This window comes from Colobus angolensis, unplaced genomic scaffold, assembly GCF_000951035.1.
Source record: "Colobus angolensis palliatus isolate OR3802 unplaced genomic scaffold, Cang.pa_1.0 Scaffold56, whole genome shotgun sequence".
Lineage (NCBI taxonomy): Eukaryota > Metazoa > Chordata > Mammalia > Primates > Cercopithecidae > Colobus > Colobus angolensis.
This window is the reverse complement of record NW_012119154.1, coordinates 11,328,199-11,346,752: the sequence shown is the minus strand read 5'-3', so window position 1 is coordinate 11,346,752 and position 18,554 is coordinate 11,328,199. Positions and strand designations below refer to the sequence as shown.

The 18,554-nt window shown below is 39.6% G+C and overlaps 1 protein-coding gene across 1 annotated transcript in view; it reads right to left on the bottom strand.

Moving 5' to 3' along the window:
* LPP (LIM domain containing preferred translocation partner in lipoma) overlaps window positions 1-18,554 on the bottom strand; it is a 729,048-nt gene that overhangs the window by 120,396 nt on the left and 590,098 nt on the right. Inside the window, exon 8 of the mRNA XM_011961602.1 lies at window positions 860-1,029. Coding sequence (XP_011816992.1) covers window positions 860-1,029 — 170 coding nt within the window. The remainder of the gene's footprint in view (window positions 1-859; window positions 1,030-18,554) is intronic.

Here is an 18,554-nt window from a genome sequence, read left to right as displayed (position 1 = left end):
AAACCATGACTGTTTTGTGGGTTCATATAACAAACAAATAAAAACACTGCTTTCCCCATCAACATGTGTTAAACCAAAGATTAAAATCATGCTGAAGGATAGCAAAGAAACTACGTTAGATGAAAAAAGCCTGTGTTCATTCATCAAGTTACTCTAACAGAATAGTTTAATAGGTAGATTAAGTAAGGAGTATTGCAAAAACTCTAAGGTAACATGACTGAGAATTTTTTAGTTACCCAGGAATATTATTAAAATATAGTTTTGTGTTCTGTAATAAAAGAAAACAATGATTAGCTCAGTCAGCATTATTGTTCATTTCTCTCTAAGGTGCTTTATAAAAAACAGTTCCCCTGTTTACATCATTGCACCTGTCGGATAAGAGGGGGAAGAAATATTTTGGTAGATAAAAAGTGACTCAAAGGGCCCAGTATTCTGGAAGAGGACTGACAAGTCCAGAGATTCTGTAAAGTTTCCCTGAAAATACTGGGCACTTCAAATGTAGGGTGAGATCTTATAAGAGGTGTGAGTCAGCTACTTGGAAAGCTTTCTGATGCTTCAAGAAAGAAAATTTTAGCTTGTACATACATGCTTGAAAGCCACAGGCTAATGATCTTCCCAGCAGACCAGTAACTGAAGGGCAATCCCACGCTCATACACCTTTCTGATTGCATACGAATGGGGGATGTGTAGAAAAAAATTACAATATGCTAATTTACGCACGCACGCACACACACACCACACACATTTTGAAGTCTAGGAAGAAGTAAAGATGTGATGGCTATATTCCATGTGGAGTGACTGCCATTCAGCCACAGAAGACATCTTTGCAAAGCGTTTGAGGAACAAATCTGGAACTTACAATGTAGCAGGGCTCGCAGTATGCTTTCTTTTCCACAGCATAGAACGGCTGCCCTCGGAGCTTGTTGTTGCAGATGATGCAGGTAAAACAATCCACGTGGAAGACCTGATCCATGGCAGTGCATCCTGTACCTTCCCCAACTACGTTTTCTCCACACCGAGCACAGCGGCCTGGAAAAAAAAAGGGTTTGATAAGAACACACCAAAGAGCACTTCAGTTCTGCTAAAGCCAAAGTGGAGGAGAGAGCAGGTTCATAACACCAGTGGCAACAGAACCACCACACCTGCCATCGTTACCCCAGTACTATTACCCCATTACCCCAGCAAGATGACCAGTACAGCCACCCCTATCCTCTGCAAGATTGGCATGGTGGGGATTTTCCATTAAGCAGCTGAGGAGGTTGAGTCTCACAGTCTAAGTTCTTGTAGAAAGGAACAGTAGAACCCGGTCGCTGGCTTTGAGGTCAGTGCTCTGACTCTCATCTCACATGCAAGTATAAAAGGAACATGACTCAGGATGTTTGGAGTGGAAGGCACAATCTATAAAACAGTACAGAATAACCTTTCTTCTTGCAGATTCTACACTTTCAGTTAGAATATAGGATAACTAGCTCCAAACTCAAATTTTAGTTCCTCTACATAAGCCCTGATTGTAAAACCTCTGCAGCCAGCCCTCTGTGACAGGCAGATTACGTGGCAGTCCTTTAATTTCTAGATCGCTTTGATGGCTAAAAGGTTCTTTCTCCTATCGAGCCATAACGCTTCCTTATTCTAACTGCTTACCCCATGGTTCTAGTGCTGTCTTCTGAGACCTTATCTCTCTCTTGGACTTGACACCCTTTAACACATCAAAATTCAGTGAATGTTGCTTCCAAGTCTGTTATTCCTTTGAACATCCACACATCCTGCCATAGTTTCATATACTGTAGGGTTTTGAGTCTCTCAGGGCCACGGTTCTCGTTGTTCATGCAACGAGTATTCTGCAAAGCTCCAGCATTCTTAAATTGATTAATGTGGCATCTGGCCTACATATGGACATCAGGTTTCAGTTTTTAAAATCTGTCGTAAGCTTTAAATAATAACAATAAAATATAAATTCAGGCAAATATTTATATCATCGAGAGGCATTATGCTGGTTGGCATCCATATCTCTATCTGCCTCCATCATGGGAATCTTGACCCAGACGTCACGTCCACATCTAGTTTCCCTTCTTAGTCTTTGTTTCTACTAAGCTAAAAAAAGTTCTATCTAATAGTTCTAGAACACTGGGAATGTCAGTCAGAAGCTGTAGGCTTTGATAGATAAGGTATAGCAAATGCAGTGCTTCACATATGTCAGACGTTTTTCTAGGGGCTTTAGATAAAATAATTCATTCCATATTCACAATGATGTATATGCAGGTACTGTTATTATGCCTATTTTACAGATGAGGAAACTGAGTCACACAAATGGTTAACTAACTTCCAGTCTAAGCAGTCTAACTTCAGTATCTGTGCTCTTAACCACTATGCTATAGTGCCTATTCCCAGTTCTGTGCATCAGGATTAACACAGATCTGACGTGAGGGAGCATTATGGAGAGACTTGTCACCGAAGACTGCTTTCAGCAGTCCATCACATTGGATTGACAGCCATTTCATACTCAAACAGGGGAGGGCTAGATGTTTCAACTTGAGAGAAAAAAAGGTAAATTTATTTCTAATTCTCTCCGGCTGTATTTGGCTCTGAAAAGTATTTCTTTATATCCTGTTGTGGGATTTCAATGCGACTTTAAATATAACCCAAAGTATACACCTTAAGTTTTTTTTTTTTTTTCCCTAAGGAATAAGAAATATGAAGGCTGGGTGTGGTGGCTCATGCCTGCAATCCCAGCACTTTGGGAGGCCGAGGTGGGCGGATCACCTGAGGTCAGGAGTTCAAGACCAGCCTGGTCAACATGGTGAAATCCCGTCTCTATGAAAAATACAAAAACTAGTTGGCCGTGGTGGTGCGTGCCTGTAACCACAGCTACTCAGGAGGCTGAGGCAGGAGAATCGCTTGAACTTGGGAGGCAGTGCAGTGAGCCGAGATGGCGCCACTGCACTTCAGCCGGGGGGACAGGGTGAGACTCTGTCTCAAAAAAACAAAACAAAAACAAGAACCAAAAAACCAAAAAAGAAAAGAAAAGAAAGAAAATAAAAGAAATATGAAGTGCTGGAAAAAGAGTTAAAGTATTGGAAACTAAGCTGTCACCACTACAGTTGATATCATTATAAAGTCTTGATACCACAGTCTTGACATTTGATGAAAAAATTTTGTATAGTATTTGTTTGTGGCAGACTTTAAAAGTTTTTTTCCAAGACTGAACTTGTACTTGTTTTGTTATGAGATAACATTTTGGACTTTCCTGCCAACAGTAACAAAACTATTTCATATGGCACTATTTTTGTAAGTATTCTTAAAAGGAAAAAAACCAAAACCACACACACAAAAAACTGTGCTATGTTTGAAAATTGTGCTTAAATTCTAACAGCTTCATGCCACCTTTTGACAACATTTCATTGCAGAAAACGAATTAGGGATTAGGAGTAAATGGATTATTAATCCATATGATTATTAAAAGCATATTAGATTCCTGTGAAAGCTGTAATTTTACATTTCACATTTGTTAAATGCAGGCAAGTCAACAAAATCCTTTTTCTACATTACTCTTTCCTTTTCTAGGTGTCAAGCAGATTCACTACGGAGTACACGAGGGGCTATCAGGGATCTGTGGACCACACTTCCTCCCCTCCCCAAAGTAGTTCTCTTTAAATATTAAACTATTGGTAATGGCAGTCTACTAGGCAGCTAAAGCAGCAATTTTGATTCAGACTATGATGCCCAAAGTGTAATACCTGGAATCCAAGAACCTGAGCCTACAAGGCTTATGGAGAGTTTGATAGCTACCCATGAGGATCTGGGAGCAAACTTCAATCACTGATTTAGAGGGAATGGCCAGAGCAAAGCCTTAAAGGTCAGGCTGAAAAGATAAGCTTTGAAATGGTCCATCTATTCAACCTCAAGTATCTACTCTTGCCCACGACTATGTTCTGCTTCTGTGTGATATACAAAAATGAATTCAGCGATGTCAGTGCCTCTCCCAGTCAAGACAACCTACATGCAATAGTCACATGACAAAGCATGTCACACGTCTTAGAAGCAAGTGCTACGGAATGTGGAGGGAAAACCACATTCACCGGGGCTCAGGAAAGGTTTTGTGGAGAAAGAAGCATTTAAGCCCAACCTTCAAGGTTGGAATTTTGACAGGTAAAGGTGGAAGAGGGAAACACATTCTAGTTTTCCCTCACAGAGAGAATGAGTGACTATGGCTTGGATACCAAAACAATGCAGTGGCTCTGTGATGGCATGACATGGTTTTGCCTTCTCAGCTATGAAAACAGATGGACTGTATTCCTAAGGAATGATCTATTTTATGCTTTGGAGAATATTCCTCCAGAGTGGGTCAGCCTAATATGCTGGACCCAGACATAGCCAGTTCTGCTGCCTCTCATTATTTTTTCTATTCTTGGTATACACTGGGGACACCAGCCTTGAGGGCGACCAGTCTGGCACCTTTAAATCACAAATACAGAAAAAGAGCAAAGAACAAAAAATAAAAATAGCCCCACACATCAGCAGGACATAAAAGGTACCCAAATGTTTCCTTTTCACATGAACAAACATTTACAAACTATGTCCTTTAGGGAGAGATTCAGAATGGAGAGAAAGTTACTCAAGCATAGTGTATGCTTGCCTCTAGAGGGACTTACATCACACATTATTAAAAGCACACCACAATCTTAACACCCATCTTTTAGACAAGCATCTCGGCACTTTTAAACAAGAGAAACCAGGAGAATGGTACCAAACTTCAAGGCATTGCAGCATGAAGGAAACACAGTCGATTAGCTCAGACCCAGGGCTGGTGTGAAGAGCTGGCCGGCAATGCTGAGCACAGTCAATCAAAAGATCCTATGACAGAGGGTCGGCAGCCTATGGCGAACTTTGTCAGTGAATTAAGATTTCCAAACAAAACAAAAAAGGGTGTTTATATATTATTACTTATTTTATATGTTGTTTTGTACTGACTCTAGATTCAGCCATCAATTCTTATCTTTCACCTCCGCTCTCCCATCTATAGCAACCTCAGCAATGTCTTGGAAATGCCTGCTTTCTACCACACACCTACTACCTAATCACACTTCCTTTCAAGGGCTATTGCAATGGCTTCCTGATTGGTCTGATATCTCTGATTTACTTCCTCTTACCAACAGAAAGGCTTTACAGAAGCCTTAGTAATGGAGCTAATCTGAAGAGTTAGAATTTTAACAAGTCATTTTTATGAATGGCATGGGTGAAGAGTGGCATTCCAGGCAAATCTACAGGTTGAACAAGGGAAGTAGAATAGTGTGATATGGGTTTTCAATTTTTTTTTTTTTTTTTTTACAGGATCTCATTCTGTTGCCCAGGCTGGAAAGCAATAGTGCAATCATGGCTCACTACACCCTTGAACTCCTGGGCTCAAGTGATCCTCCTCCCTCAGCCCTTGCCACCAGTAGCTGGGATTATAGGCACATGCCACCAAGCCCAGCTAATGTTTAATTTTTCCTATAGAGATAGGGTCTTGCTGTGCTTCCCAGGCTGGTCTCAAGCTCCTGGACTCATGCAGTCCTTCAACCTTGGCCTCACAAGGTGCCAGGATTACAGGCATGAACTACTGCACTGGGCTGGCTTGTCATATTTATTTTCTCTTTTGGTAACATGAATTTGTTTCTTTCATGATGGCAAAATAAACTTTTTATTTAAAATGTTTTTCCTGTGATCACTACACAACTGATAAAAATAAGCCACAGATCCTCTTTTGCAAGCAGTGCTTGTTTTGAGGCAGGACCAAAGCTGTCCATAGCCATTGTGGGAGTTGATGCCATGGTGACTGGGGATGACATACTCCCAAACTTTCCCATTATTCACCATCAAATGTAAAGTATTAAATATGGGCAGACATCAAGCCAGGTCACATTTGTCTTCATGTCTTCCTTGCTACTTAAATTATAATAGCCATTTTAAGCACAAGCAAAATTGATATTGTACCTTTAAATATGATAATGAACTGAAGCTCTATATGCCAATTGTATGATATATCAGCATTCCCATTAAGCACATTCTTCAATATATTCTGAAAAAAGTCTTGGTTCTAAAAGTTGAATCAATAAGATTATATAAGGGTAGTGAAATGATGGCAACATATTCCTAGAAACAAAACCTGCTCCAATTTATCCTACATATGGCTACTGAAGTTATTTTCCTGAAGCACAGCTTCCATTAAGCTGATTTAGAAATGATCTTCCACTGAAGGCACAAAAAGATAACAGAATGAGTTTGCATTCTTTATATGACAGGCCCATATGATGTTAACTGAAGGCTCTAGGATGGTGGCATTTCTTATGACCAAAGCTTTTATTTCATGGACTCTGTAGTATTGAGGCATGTAATGATAGACAACTTGTTTCTTAAACTGCTTATATTCTAGGACAGTGACTCAATCTTGCCTGTAGATTGCAATCATCTAGGAAACTTAAAAGACAATCTTGATCCCTGGTTCCCAACTCCAAAGATTCTGATTTCATTGGTCTGGGGGTAGGATATTACAGGAGAGAAACTTTTAAAACTCTCCAGGTGATTCTATGTTGAGTCAAGTCAAACTCAGTGTTCCGGGGGTGCCTATTTCTGTCCTGCTTGTCAGAATAAAAGCTGACAAGTATCGCCCAAACAGGTTTCATCTGCATGCAAAACAGTTTGGGGACAGACTGCTCAACCACGAGTTGGCTGAAAAAAAGAAATTCCTAAGGCATCATAATACATGTTGTTTTTCACCACAGAGAGGATTCTCCCTAATGCTGTCTTTATATTTTAGTTTGAAAAGTTTGTAATGGCTTTCCATCCATTGGAAATATACATGAGCAGAATCAGCTAAATTTTCTCATAAAATATTTTGGTAGCATTGAGCCAGAGAAAGCGGTTTACTTATATTAATTGGAAGCACTCCGATAGAACAGGCTTCTTTTGGGTTGCCGATGAATTTATCATATGGCACTGCTGTAGCCTTAGACAATACAGAATCCACAAAGAATGTCAACGGATAGCCATGCAAAGTAAGATATCACATATCACATCACGCATCAAACTGAGTTCTCACTATTTTCTTGGGACTCTGCCTTTACATAATGTAGCAATATCCAGTCTCCTGTGGTTACTGCCACGTAGCTCTGTGAATACAAGAGTTTTTATCATATCTTAAAAGCTGGACTGTAGGACACATGTACTTCTGTCGCTGTGCTTGTGTACATCTGATTCTGTAGAGAGGCTTGCAGGTTCAGCAGGTCCGTGGACAGTGGGGGAAAGGTAGCTCCAATGTCTGTTTCCCTCTCTCTTGTTTTTCCCTCTACACATACATATACACACTCACACACACCCACGCTCAGACACTCGCAACAAGAAAAGGATCAATGACTGCCACTAGGATGAGTGGTAGACACAAAACACTTTCGGAGACAGTCAAATTAAGAAACATTTTAACATCTTAGTCCAAAAAGAGAAATTAAGCTAAAGTAAAAAAAAGAAAAACACAACACACACGACAAGCCAAAACCCCAAGGTCGTCAGGGACAGGAGTTCAGGAATGAGTGGACAAAGGCCTGGGCAGCAAACCAGATGAGATGAAGTGAAGGCTGAGTGATCTCCTGGTAAGGGGAAGTTGTTATAAAGTCTAACCACGATGTGATTCATTTATAGATAGAGATTTGCTTAGCTTAGACCTTCAGGTGAGGTGGTAAATTAGGAGGGGGAGTCCCACAGAAGGTTGCAAAAGCAAGCATGTTTCGCTGATGTAAATATACGTATTGTGAAGGAACCTAACAAAAAACAGAAAATTATTGTGCATTTTTATCTGTGCTCAGCACTGTCCTAAGCACTTCACATACATTCTTTCGTTTAGTCTTACCAACCAATTATTCTCCTTTTTAGATAAGAAACCAGAGGTTTCATCACCTGGCCAAAGTCTCAAAGGTAGAATGCAGTGGGGCTGAGACTAGAACCAAGTCTGACCATTTTCTCAATCAGCACATGTTTCTATGTATATAATTCAGTCATAATTCTGACCTATATCAGTATTGTTTAGGAGCAGAACCCATGAACACCTGCAGGGAAAGAGGAAGGGCCAGTCCAGCATCACTTCTCCACCCCCACAAGTCTCAGGGGATCTTAGTGAAAGCGATGGTCCTCCACTGCAGCTCTTGGGTGTTGACCCTTCGACTCTAGCTTCCCATCAGGAATGTGAGTTTGAGAACCATTGCTGTAACAAGGACTGGGTGCTTCTGGGTTCCACAAAGAGTAGTTTGTCCCGGGGTATTAGAATGCAGTGATGGCTAGTGCCAAATCTCCCAGGGGCTACATGCTAGGAAACTGGAACTTTAACATTAGGCCGAGAGGGGCAGAAAGTTGGGCAACACAAGCCCTGTTTCCAACCTTGGCGAAACTAATAACATCTACGCACAGTAGTCATGACAGTAACATTTTGATAACAACTTCTACTTTCAGGAAAAGCAGCAAAAACAAAACAAAAATACTGCCACCACCACCACCACCACCACAAACAAAACAAAACAACCCCGCTTTGCATTTTTGAGTATAATACATGGTATCTTTTGAACAGTTACATATAACATGGTGTAAAGAAAATCAGATGTGCAATTCTTGCCTTTGTTACTAGCTATTGGCAGCCTAGACAAGTTTTCTAAATTTTCTGAGCCCGAATTTCCTTGTTTTCAAAACAAGCAGCTAAGTAGATGCACTCACTAGATAAGTGGTCTTAGTTGAGTCACTTATCCAGCCATTTTGTCAATCCCTCAACAAATGCACTTGCTGAGCTTCTGTTCTGTGCCAAGTACTGCAGTAACCTTTCCTAGTCTTCTCTAAGACGGAGATGATCATAATTGCCTTAAATACTTAGCTGTGACATTCGGAGAAGGTAACATCTAGAGGGTGTCCAGCATGAGACCTACTTCTTTCTCCTTCAAACTATAGGAGGTAGATAGCTCAACTTCAAAATAAAGAGCTCATAACAACTAGAACAGAAAGGTGCATGCTTTGGACTGTTCTCTAAAGATGACAGTCAATGAGTGGAAAATAGAGGTTGCTATGTCTCTGAGGCAGTCAGTTAAGATTTATATTTATCAATATTTTACTGATGGAATTTTTGGTAGAAATTTGAATCTTAATCCTACAAAAATTTTCAAACCCTGGGTGATGATAATAGTCAATATTTATTCAGCACTTTTTATGTGCCAGGTGTTAAGTATTTAATTGTATTATCTCACATAATCACCCCAACAACTCTGTGATGTAGGTTCTATCATTACCTCCATAATAGTGGATGAAAAGGCAGCATAAAGAGATTACATGCCTTGCCCACAACCACAGAGTTAAATATTGAAGCTGGAATTGGCGCTTAGGCAGTCTGACTTTAAATCTATCCACTTAACCAGTTTTCTAAACTGACTTATTACTTTAAAAGTCCAAAATTCCTAAAATTATCTGGCCAGGCAGGAAACGTGATTACATCACAGAACATTCCTGACAGAAACAGCCGTATTTCTTTTGGCCAAAGCAAGATTTCTCTTTAATTTTTACACATGGACATTTTCACATTCTCAGTCTTAATTTTTAATCCAGTCTTCTATATTTAGAATTCATTTCATGATTGATCTGCTAACCGAAAAATCAATATTTACAAGTACAGTTAGAACCACTATTGCAATAATTATTTTTGACTTATGGTTTGAATCTGCTCCATGATCTCTCTCATGGGAATCTATATTTCCCTTAGGTCCACTCAAAGGGTAAATCTGCCCAGGTACTTTTAGCTTTTGTGGTAGGAAATCTCCAAATTTATTCTGGTTATTTGAGACCAAACCTGATAATAAGGCAACCCAAGGGGGTGTTTCTAAAGCTACTGTATTTCAGCAGCCAGCAACAGAATAATCTTCACCCTGTGAAGTCAACAAGCATCCCTTCTATTTGTCTAGTGCTTTATCTTATTTATCAACGCATTTGATCCCTCAGTAATATTCGGACGCAGCAAAGCAAGGGTTATAATCACTCTCATTTTAACAATTAAAATACTCAAACTTAAAAAGGGTTAGTGGCCTACAGAACCTAAGAGTTCAATGTGTGACTTAAGACCATGTAAAGTTAAATCAGATCCAAAGGACAGAGCTCAGGCAGAAGAACATGTTGCAAATGAGGTGGAATCCATGTAGATAACATGTAACAGTCATACTGACACCAAGACATAAATGGGAGCCACAGTTTGCAGATGGAGAACTATGACTCATTTTGTAAAGAACATTAGGTTTTCTCCAGTGTCCCTCTTACCTTCCTGTTTTACAAAAGAAGAAAGCAGACACCACAAAAGAGTGTTAACATGGAACAGATTCTCTGGATATTAAACTGTTTTTTTTTTTTTTTTGAGACAGAGTCTCACTCTGTCACCCAGGCTGGAGTACAGTGGTGTGATCTCGGCTCGCTGCAACCTCCACCTCCCAGGTTCAAGCAATTCTCTGGCCTCAGCCTCCTGAGTAGCTGGGATTACAGGTGTGTGCCACCATGCCTGGCTAATTTTTTGGTATTTGTAGTAGAGATGGAGTTGCACCATGTTGGCCAGGCTGGTCTCAAACTCTTGACCTTAGGTGAGCCACCCATCTCGGCCTCCCAAAGTGCTGGAATTAGAAGCATGAACCACCACACCTGGCTTGGATAGTAAACCAATATGCAAAGGAATGAGTATTTCTCCAATGATCATATTACCCTTTCCATCTTAGAAAAGATGTGTGCTATGATTTGAATCGGTTCCCTCCAAAATTCAGCAGTAGATACAGTGATGTTATTAAAAAGTATTGATTAGGCCATACTAGCTCCTCCCTCATGAATGGGATAAAGCCCTTTGTGAAACTGGTTTCATGCGGCCTTCTGCTGGCTTGCTCTTCCACTGTCTGCCATGTGAGGATGTAGCACAAAGCACCACACCGGAAATACCGAGTAGCCCTCACCAGAAAACGAACCCTGCTGGCGTCTTGATCTTGGACTTACCAGCCTCTAGAACCACAATAACATAAATTTTTGGTCTTTATAAATTACCCAGTCTCATTTATTCTGCTATAGCAGCACCAAATGGACGAAAACAATATGTGACTACTAAAAGACTTTGTCCATAAGGTACCTGCCTCCATGGGAGATACGAATTTAGAATATAGAACAAAAAGGGGAAAATAAAAATTATAATTAACCTAAATTAAAATTGTGATATATAAAAGAAACTGAGAATAAATTTGCAGTTTCACATAAAACTTCATGATTTCTAGATTCTCTTATGAATCTTACAACAACTAAAAGCTAAATGAGACAATTATCCTCTTCTTAACACATGAGTTAACACAGGAATAACCTTGTACATGACTTGAGAAGTAGGTAGCAGAGATGGAAGTCAGCCCAGTCTAGTGATCTTTGAGCTGGACTATACCGTATTACCTGCATAAATGGAGCTAGCCCCAAAGATGGTGCTATTCTCACCTCACATTACTTCCTTAGGAAGCCAATTCGTCTTACTCGGGATTCTGTTTCACCGTTTAGTAGCAAAATATCCATAATACACTGTTAAGAGGATTTAAAGGGTCATAGGATGTGTAGAAAATTTAGAAAGTAGCCATTCCAACCTCTTCATTTACAGACTCAGAACAAAGGGAAAGAGAGAGGCAATTCTTTGATTAAGATGTCATAGCAAGCTGTCAGGAGAGATGAGGCCTGATAGCCTTTGGGTTCTCAGTACAGCACTCTTTCAAGATGCACAAAGCTATCTCCCAGGTGCCCTACCTCAAATATTAGTTTCTTCCCACTAGTAGGCGCTGTTGGCTGATCGTGAGGAATTTCTCCTTCTACATAACAGTAGATTTTCATTGTAAATAGGAGTATTGCATGGGAGACACTAAGTCTACAACATGGCTTCTGTATGACTCCAGAACCAGGTGAACTCCATTACAGTTGGAACCAGTAGAGTCATACCATTTCTCTCTGAAACACTGTGGTGTTTTGGATTTGTACATCTGCATGTTCTGGAAACCAAAGGAATAGCAGCAGGATATGGTGTAGTGAGTGAGTTCTGCAGAGCTGTGTTGAGGCAAAAGAAGTCAAGGCTCTGGTCCCTGTTTGACCACAGCCAGTAATAAAATGATTGCTTTATACGTTGGTATTATGTATAACATTCACTTAACAGAATCTTTCCAGCTTAGCTTTGTTACTTATTATTATTTTGGGACAGAGTTTTGCTCTTGTTGCCCAAGCTGGAGTACAATGGTACAATCTTGGCTCACAGAAATCTCTGCTTCCTGGGTTCAAGTGATTCTCCTGCCTCAGCCTCCCGAGTAGCTGGGATTACAGGCGCATGCCATCATGCTTGGCTAATTTTTTGTATTTTTAGTAGAAACGGGGTTTCACCATGTTAGCCAGGCTGGTCTCGAACTCCTGACCTGGTGATCCACCTGCTCCAGCCTCCCGAAGTGCTGGGATTACAGGTGTGAGCCACTGCGCCCAGCCTGTTATTTATTATTTTTTTAAACACCACAAACTACTCAAGTTGTGGTAAATCTGTAGATAGAAGAATTGAGTTTTGATTCCAACTGCACCATATATATGATCTGTGACTTTGAGTAAGCTATTTTACCCATTTGAGTGATAGGTGGAAGACAAATAGTAATCTCAGCCCTAGGTACCTCAAAGTATTATTGGCAGGATACAAACATACATACATATATATATATGTATGTATATGTGTGTGTATATATGTGTGTGTGTGTGTGTATCCTGCCAGTAATATAAGTATACACACATACAAATAAAATGCAAAGAATGCCTCTAAAATATACTGCTGTAAAATAAATTTTCGTATGAATATTAATAAAAGTCACCTGTACAATGGAACAGACGTACTTATATATCTGGGGCTTCCATCCAGCAATGACATTCTGAAAAATTTCCATGCAAAATCCACAAGGTAGAATGCAAGACTGATTTGAGTAGATTGATTTTGAAGATATGAGCATCTCACAAATACTGGCAATGCCAATTAGATTCTCAGTGGAGTGAGCAGATGGGGTCACAAATATTTGACACCTGATGTTACACTAGAGCTCAGGGGGAGACCCATGAGGCAGGACCTAAGGCCTTTTCCATTCTTGTGTCTCTGAAGAATTCTCATTGCTAAACCATGGTCTGCATCTGATTCCATCTCCAGCACTTGCATAGCAACACTGAGCTCTCTGAGTGCTGAAGTGATGTCTAGGGAACAGTTATTAATACACATATGTGTGCACACAGTATGTGGAAATATGCAAGATTGAAAGTGATTAGTGTATTACTTTTAGGTAATACTTCCCATTGGGACTATGCTCCTGGAAAAATTCCCCTCTCTCCATAGAAGCTTGCACAGTCAGCTGCTATCACTTACCAGAATGTTTGGGATAAAAATGGTGTCAATTTTAAGGAAACACACTTCTCAATTTTCTTTGTTAACATTTGAATAAAACATTAGAAGGTTCTTACTTTTCTCCTCTCCTGTTTCATTCAGAGAATAAGCTCCTTTACAATCTTACTTTGTGTGAGAGAGAAAATAACCACCCTTCTTTGCTACCTGCAGATTAGCAGAATCACTGGGTTTTAAAGTAGAAAAGTTTAAATTCCATTCTAATAAAATCCACTGGCTCTCATAACTTCTCAGTTGCATGGCAATGCTTTATAATAAGAACACAGCAAGAAATCACATTTCTACTTGTAAGAGCTTATAGACCTGTGAGATCATCAGAGAGAGCAGCAGAAGAAAGGCATGGAAAGCATTATAGGAAGGATTTGGTTGGGAATGAAGGGACACTTTCTGGACCAATGAAAATTTTGGGAAAGGGAACATTGTCTAGGAAGCCACGTACCTGGGCTGGCCACATTTTCTCTCTGTGACTCCCTTTTATAAAATAAATGCACTGAATCAAGTGTTTTTCTAAGGACCGTCCTAGTCTTCAGTTTTTATTATGAGATAAACTTTATAGGATAAACACACAAACTAAATTTTGATTAAGTCTGATTGAGGGTAAGGAGAATCCACTCTGTGGTGATTTCTGAGCAGTCCTTCAAGACCTCAAACTTATTGACACATTATAAAAGTTATAAAATGAAACAAATGAGAAAACTGGGCAATAGGTAATGTTTTATTTATGCCAGTAGAGTATATTTCTGGGTGATTCCTCTTGTACTAATGTAGTTTCCATATTTAGATGATCATATTTAGTAAACACATATCCAAATCCCTAATAACTAGTGAGATAAGTCAAGAGCTTTCCCTTACTAAGGCTTATAGGGAGCTCCCAGAAACCATATACTTCCACAGAAACTGCCTAAAAACAGATAAGCTCAGTAACGGTTTCTTGCATCAGCTCCTATGTGATTTTATTTGAAGTTCTGTCTTGGGCAAGAGATACCACACAGGGAGAGTGCAAAGTTGAAGGTCTTTAGCAAAAATTTGGACTGTAAACACAGCTTGGCATTATCAGCATTCTGTTAAGTTCAAAGAAGAGATAGTTACAACAAATACAGCTTGCTTTATTTCTGAAACAAAACTGTGCACATATTTGTGGCCATACTACTAATTAACCTGTAGATTGTTCCTTTCATCTATTCAGCATGTTTTTCTGCTCCCTGTTACAACATGCTGAGGTTACTTTTCCCATATGGACTATATTCAAACAGTTCCCTTATAGGCATTAGAGAGAGAATGGTACAAATGATTAAGGGACTAGAGAAGCTGACTGTAGAGAAAGATTAAAGAAACCATGTATGTACATATTAGGAAGCTGACAGGTGACCAGGGAGTGCCATAATGGTCTATAAATATCTGAAAGGGGTAAACGCTGAGGAATAATTTAGCCTGGTGCAAGTGGTACAACTGGGAGTGATGGTGTCTCTTAAAGAAAAGAGAAGATCATTATTAAAGAAAAAAACTTAGATGTGTAAGATGCTATGCATGGAATGTGGGAAAAGGGGAACATGTAGGCTAGTTGTAAGTGCAATGGGATGAGAGTCAGAAGACATGGGTCGGCACTACCATGTATAGCTGTGTAACCTTGGAAAGGGCATTTAACCACTATGGGCCTCAGTTCCCTCTTTTGGAAATTAGAGTATGGAACAGAATTAGAGGCTTTCAAAGGATGCTCCCAAGAACTCCATGATTTTGAGGATCCTGCTCTATTGATCCCCACCAAGAGAGGAAGGAGAATGAAGGGGAGTGGTGATTGCCTAGAGCCCCTTAGTCTGTTTCATTTCTATCCCATCAGCTTCCTCAGAATAATTTCTGGGGGATTTATCAACTTTAAAAAGTTTGTGTAAAAAAGCTACTGACTTAAAGTTTGAAAGATGTATTAGGGATCAGCTTTAAATCCATTCCTATTCAAAAGACTCGCGGTGGAAGACTCATTAAGGTTGTTTTCACAAAAGGCTTACTGAGTGGTTAATTACGGGCCAACATAGCAGACAGAGCAGTAAGACAGAAGTGCTGTTGCCCTCATGGAACTCCCATTCTAAGTGCAACTCTTAATATAGGATTATCAAAAATTCACAAATGAATAGAGGACTCACTATGTAACTTCCTATAGGATTGAAAATAATTAACTCAATTTAACATTTACAGAGCACCCATCAACGTTTAACACTTGTGATAGATAATGTAGGGCACAGACATTAAAATAAACAGATATCAAGTGCTTACTAGACATCAGGCCCTGTATGTCAAACCAGGAATATAAAGATGAGTAAGACCTGACACCTGCCTTCCCTAGAACAAATGGACATCTATAATTACCAGATAAAATAAATGAAGGCTGTCAGAGGACCACACAGAAATACCTTAAGAGTCATACAAGAAAGCTATTAATTCTTTCTAGAAAATGGGCTCAAATTGGGGAACGGATGCTGATAAGAAAAATCTTTAGAAAAGAGAAAGGAGACTCAAGTTGTGAAGGATATGAGAACGGTTTACCTGAGTAGAGAAGCAGGAAGGGGGAAAGCATTTTAAGTAAAGGAAAAGCCAATTAACAAAGAGAGGAATGAAGTGTGGAACATTCAGAACCAAGAGGGCAGGTAGGGATGGGAGGAAAATCTGACTGGAGTCCTGGGCCCAAGGCCGACTAAAAAGGATTTCCTACATGAGACTAAGACACAGAAAATGTATTTTATAGGCATGAAAATGTCAGTTTCAAGTAAAAAATGGGATGACCATATACACATTTTAGCAAAATCTCTAGCTATAATGCAAAGACTGAAGAGGGGAAAGGAGGTTGGGAGGCCAGTGGTTTTGGCCATTGTAATATTTCAGGCAAGAGGAGCAATGGGAGTAGATAATAATGTTTTTGACCTTTTCCTATGCCACCTATCAGGTAGGCATTATCTTTTTCTATCTGCACATTTAGACAAGGAGGCTCAGAATAGTTAAATAACTTGCCCAAGATCACACAATGAATACATGCAGAGCTAAAATTTGCACCTTAGTTTGCTTGATGTTCAAGAATACGCTCTTTTCATTACACTTGTTTCCAAAAAATGATATCAGCAGTTGGCAGTGCAGTTAGGGGGAGGGGACAGATTCAAAATTTGTTTCAAAATACACAGCTGAAGAGGACACATTGGATGTGGAGAAAGTGAAAGGTAAGAAACAGTTTCCGCATTCCCATTTTGGGCAATTTTGTGGATGATCCCAGATATTAATGTAATAAAGTTCAGATTTTCTACAGCTTCCAGTTAAACTAGAGGTGGCGGAAAAATTCTTACTATGCATCTCTCATTGTGCATATAAGTGTGTGGATATATGCCTTTGTGTACATGTGTGTAAGTAAATAGCTGTGTATATATGTTTGTGAGTGTGTACAACTATATGGAAATATATATTTGTGCGTATGGTTATAAGGAGCTTTAGCAGCTATAAGTAGAATATGAAACTCACCAAAAAAGATTATTGAGAGAGAAAGTGTGATAAAGGAAGTTTGACATCATCCAATTTCTATTACAATGCCAATGCCCCTCATAGCCTAAAACATCATCAAAGTCTAGAGAGAAGACACCAAACCAGACTGACCAGCCCAGATTGCAAGCAGATATCCGAGGCTCAATAATCTAGGAATCAGAATTAGAGTAAATGAGGATGGGAAAACTGGCCTCTTACCACTTGCCTATTCATTGCATATCTTGTGATTAATTTTCTTTATGTCTTCTCTTCTAAATTTTTTCCTCTTTGGAGACATTCAGGCAGAGTGGTTGGGAATTCTGTAGGTAGGACACAAGCTTCAGAGGAAGCTGGAGTACACTGCCTTTTTAAGGATCTTTCTGGCTCTGAAATTCCATGACACATCACTTCTGCTTGTACGCTTCATTGGTTGGTTGATTGATCATAGGAATACTGTTGAGACTTAATGTGTCCTTCATTTAGCAACAGACTCCCTAGATTACCCTCTTAATTTGATCTGTGAACACACTCAGACTGGAGTTTACGGCTTGGCTGCTGTTTCTGGCTACTCTGTTACTCTTGAGTCTGTCTGTACACTTGTGCCCTTTTAGGCCTAACGAGTTTCTTCCTCTGGGTGGACATGCTTAACCCTAGCACAAACTGAAGTGGAACCTGGCCTCAATTTCATCTCAAATGTCCCCTCAGCTGTGTGCCTCCTGCTACACCTGCTATTAGAGTCAGCTGCATTTGATCCCAAATCTCCTCCTACTATATGATCTTGTCATTGTAATTATGTGAGTTAACCAATTATTATGTAAATTAATACAAATAAAATGTTTTAATTTCTTAAAATAAAATCTAAGCGGAATGCTTTGGAAAAGTTCCATAAAGATACTCCACTCAGGAAAAGAAGGTAAATGTTCTATTAGGTATGGTTAAGCAAACTTTAAAATATTAGGACAAAAAGTGCACAAAAATCACAGCACTATGTACACACACTGTTTCAAGTTCTTGCTGTCCTTTAAGGAAACCCAACCTGGACCTTGTAGAGGATCCATTATAGCATACTCACCATGACTTGCAACAAATACAAGGCTGACAGCCCTCACTCAAATATGCCTTGGCCGAATTTCAAACCAATGGGTGAAAAACACTTTTTCTTGTTTATTTATTAAAACCAACTTTATTGAGGTATATTCTAAATACAATAAATAAAAGCATTTTAAGTGTACACTTTGATGAATTTCAATACATTTACAAGCCCCTGTAATTGCCACCATTATCAGGATCTGGAACATTTCCATCACCCCAAAAGCTTCCCTCTTTGTCAGTCCCCATTATAATCAATCCTTTTCCTCCTCTAGCCTCAGCAAACTACTGACTGCTTTGCGTCAGTATAGATTAGTTTTGTCTTTTCTAGGATTTTGTAAGTATGTGATTACAATGTAGGGAGTGTTTTTTAGGGGTGGGGGTAGCTCTGGTTCCTTTTGTTCAGCATCATATTTTTTTTCTTTTTGAGACGGAGTCTCGCTCTGTCACCCAGGCTACAGTGCAGTGGCACAATCTCGGCTCACTGCAAGCTCCG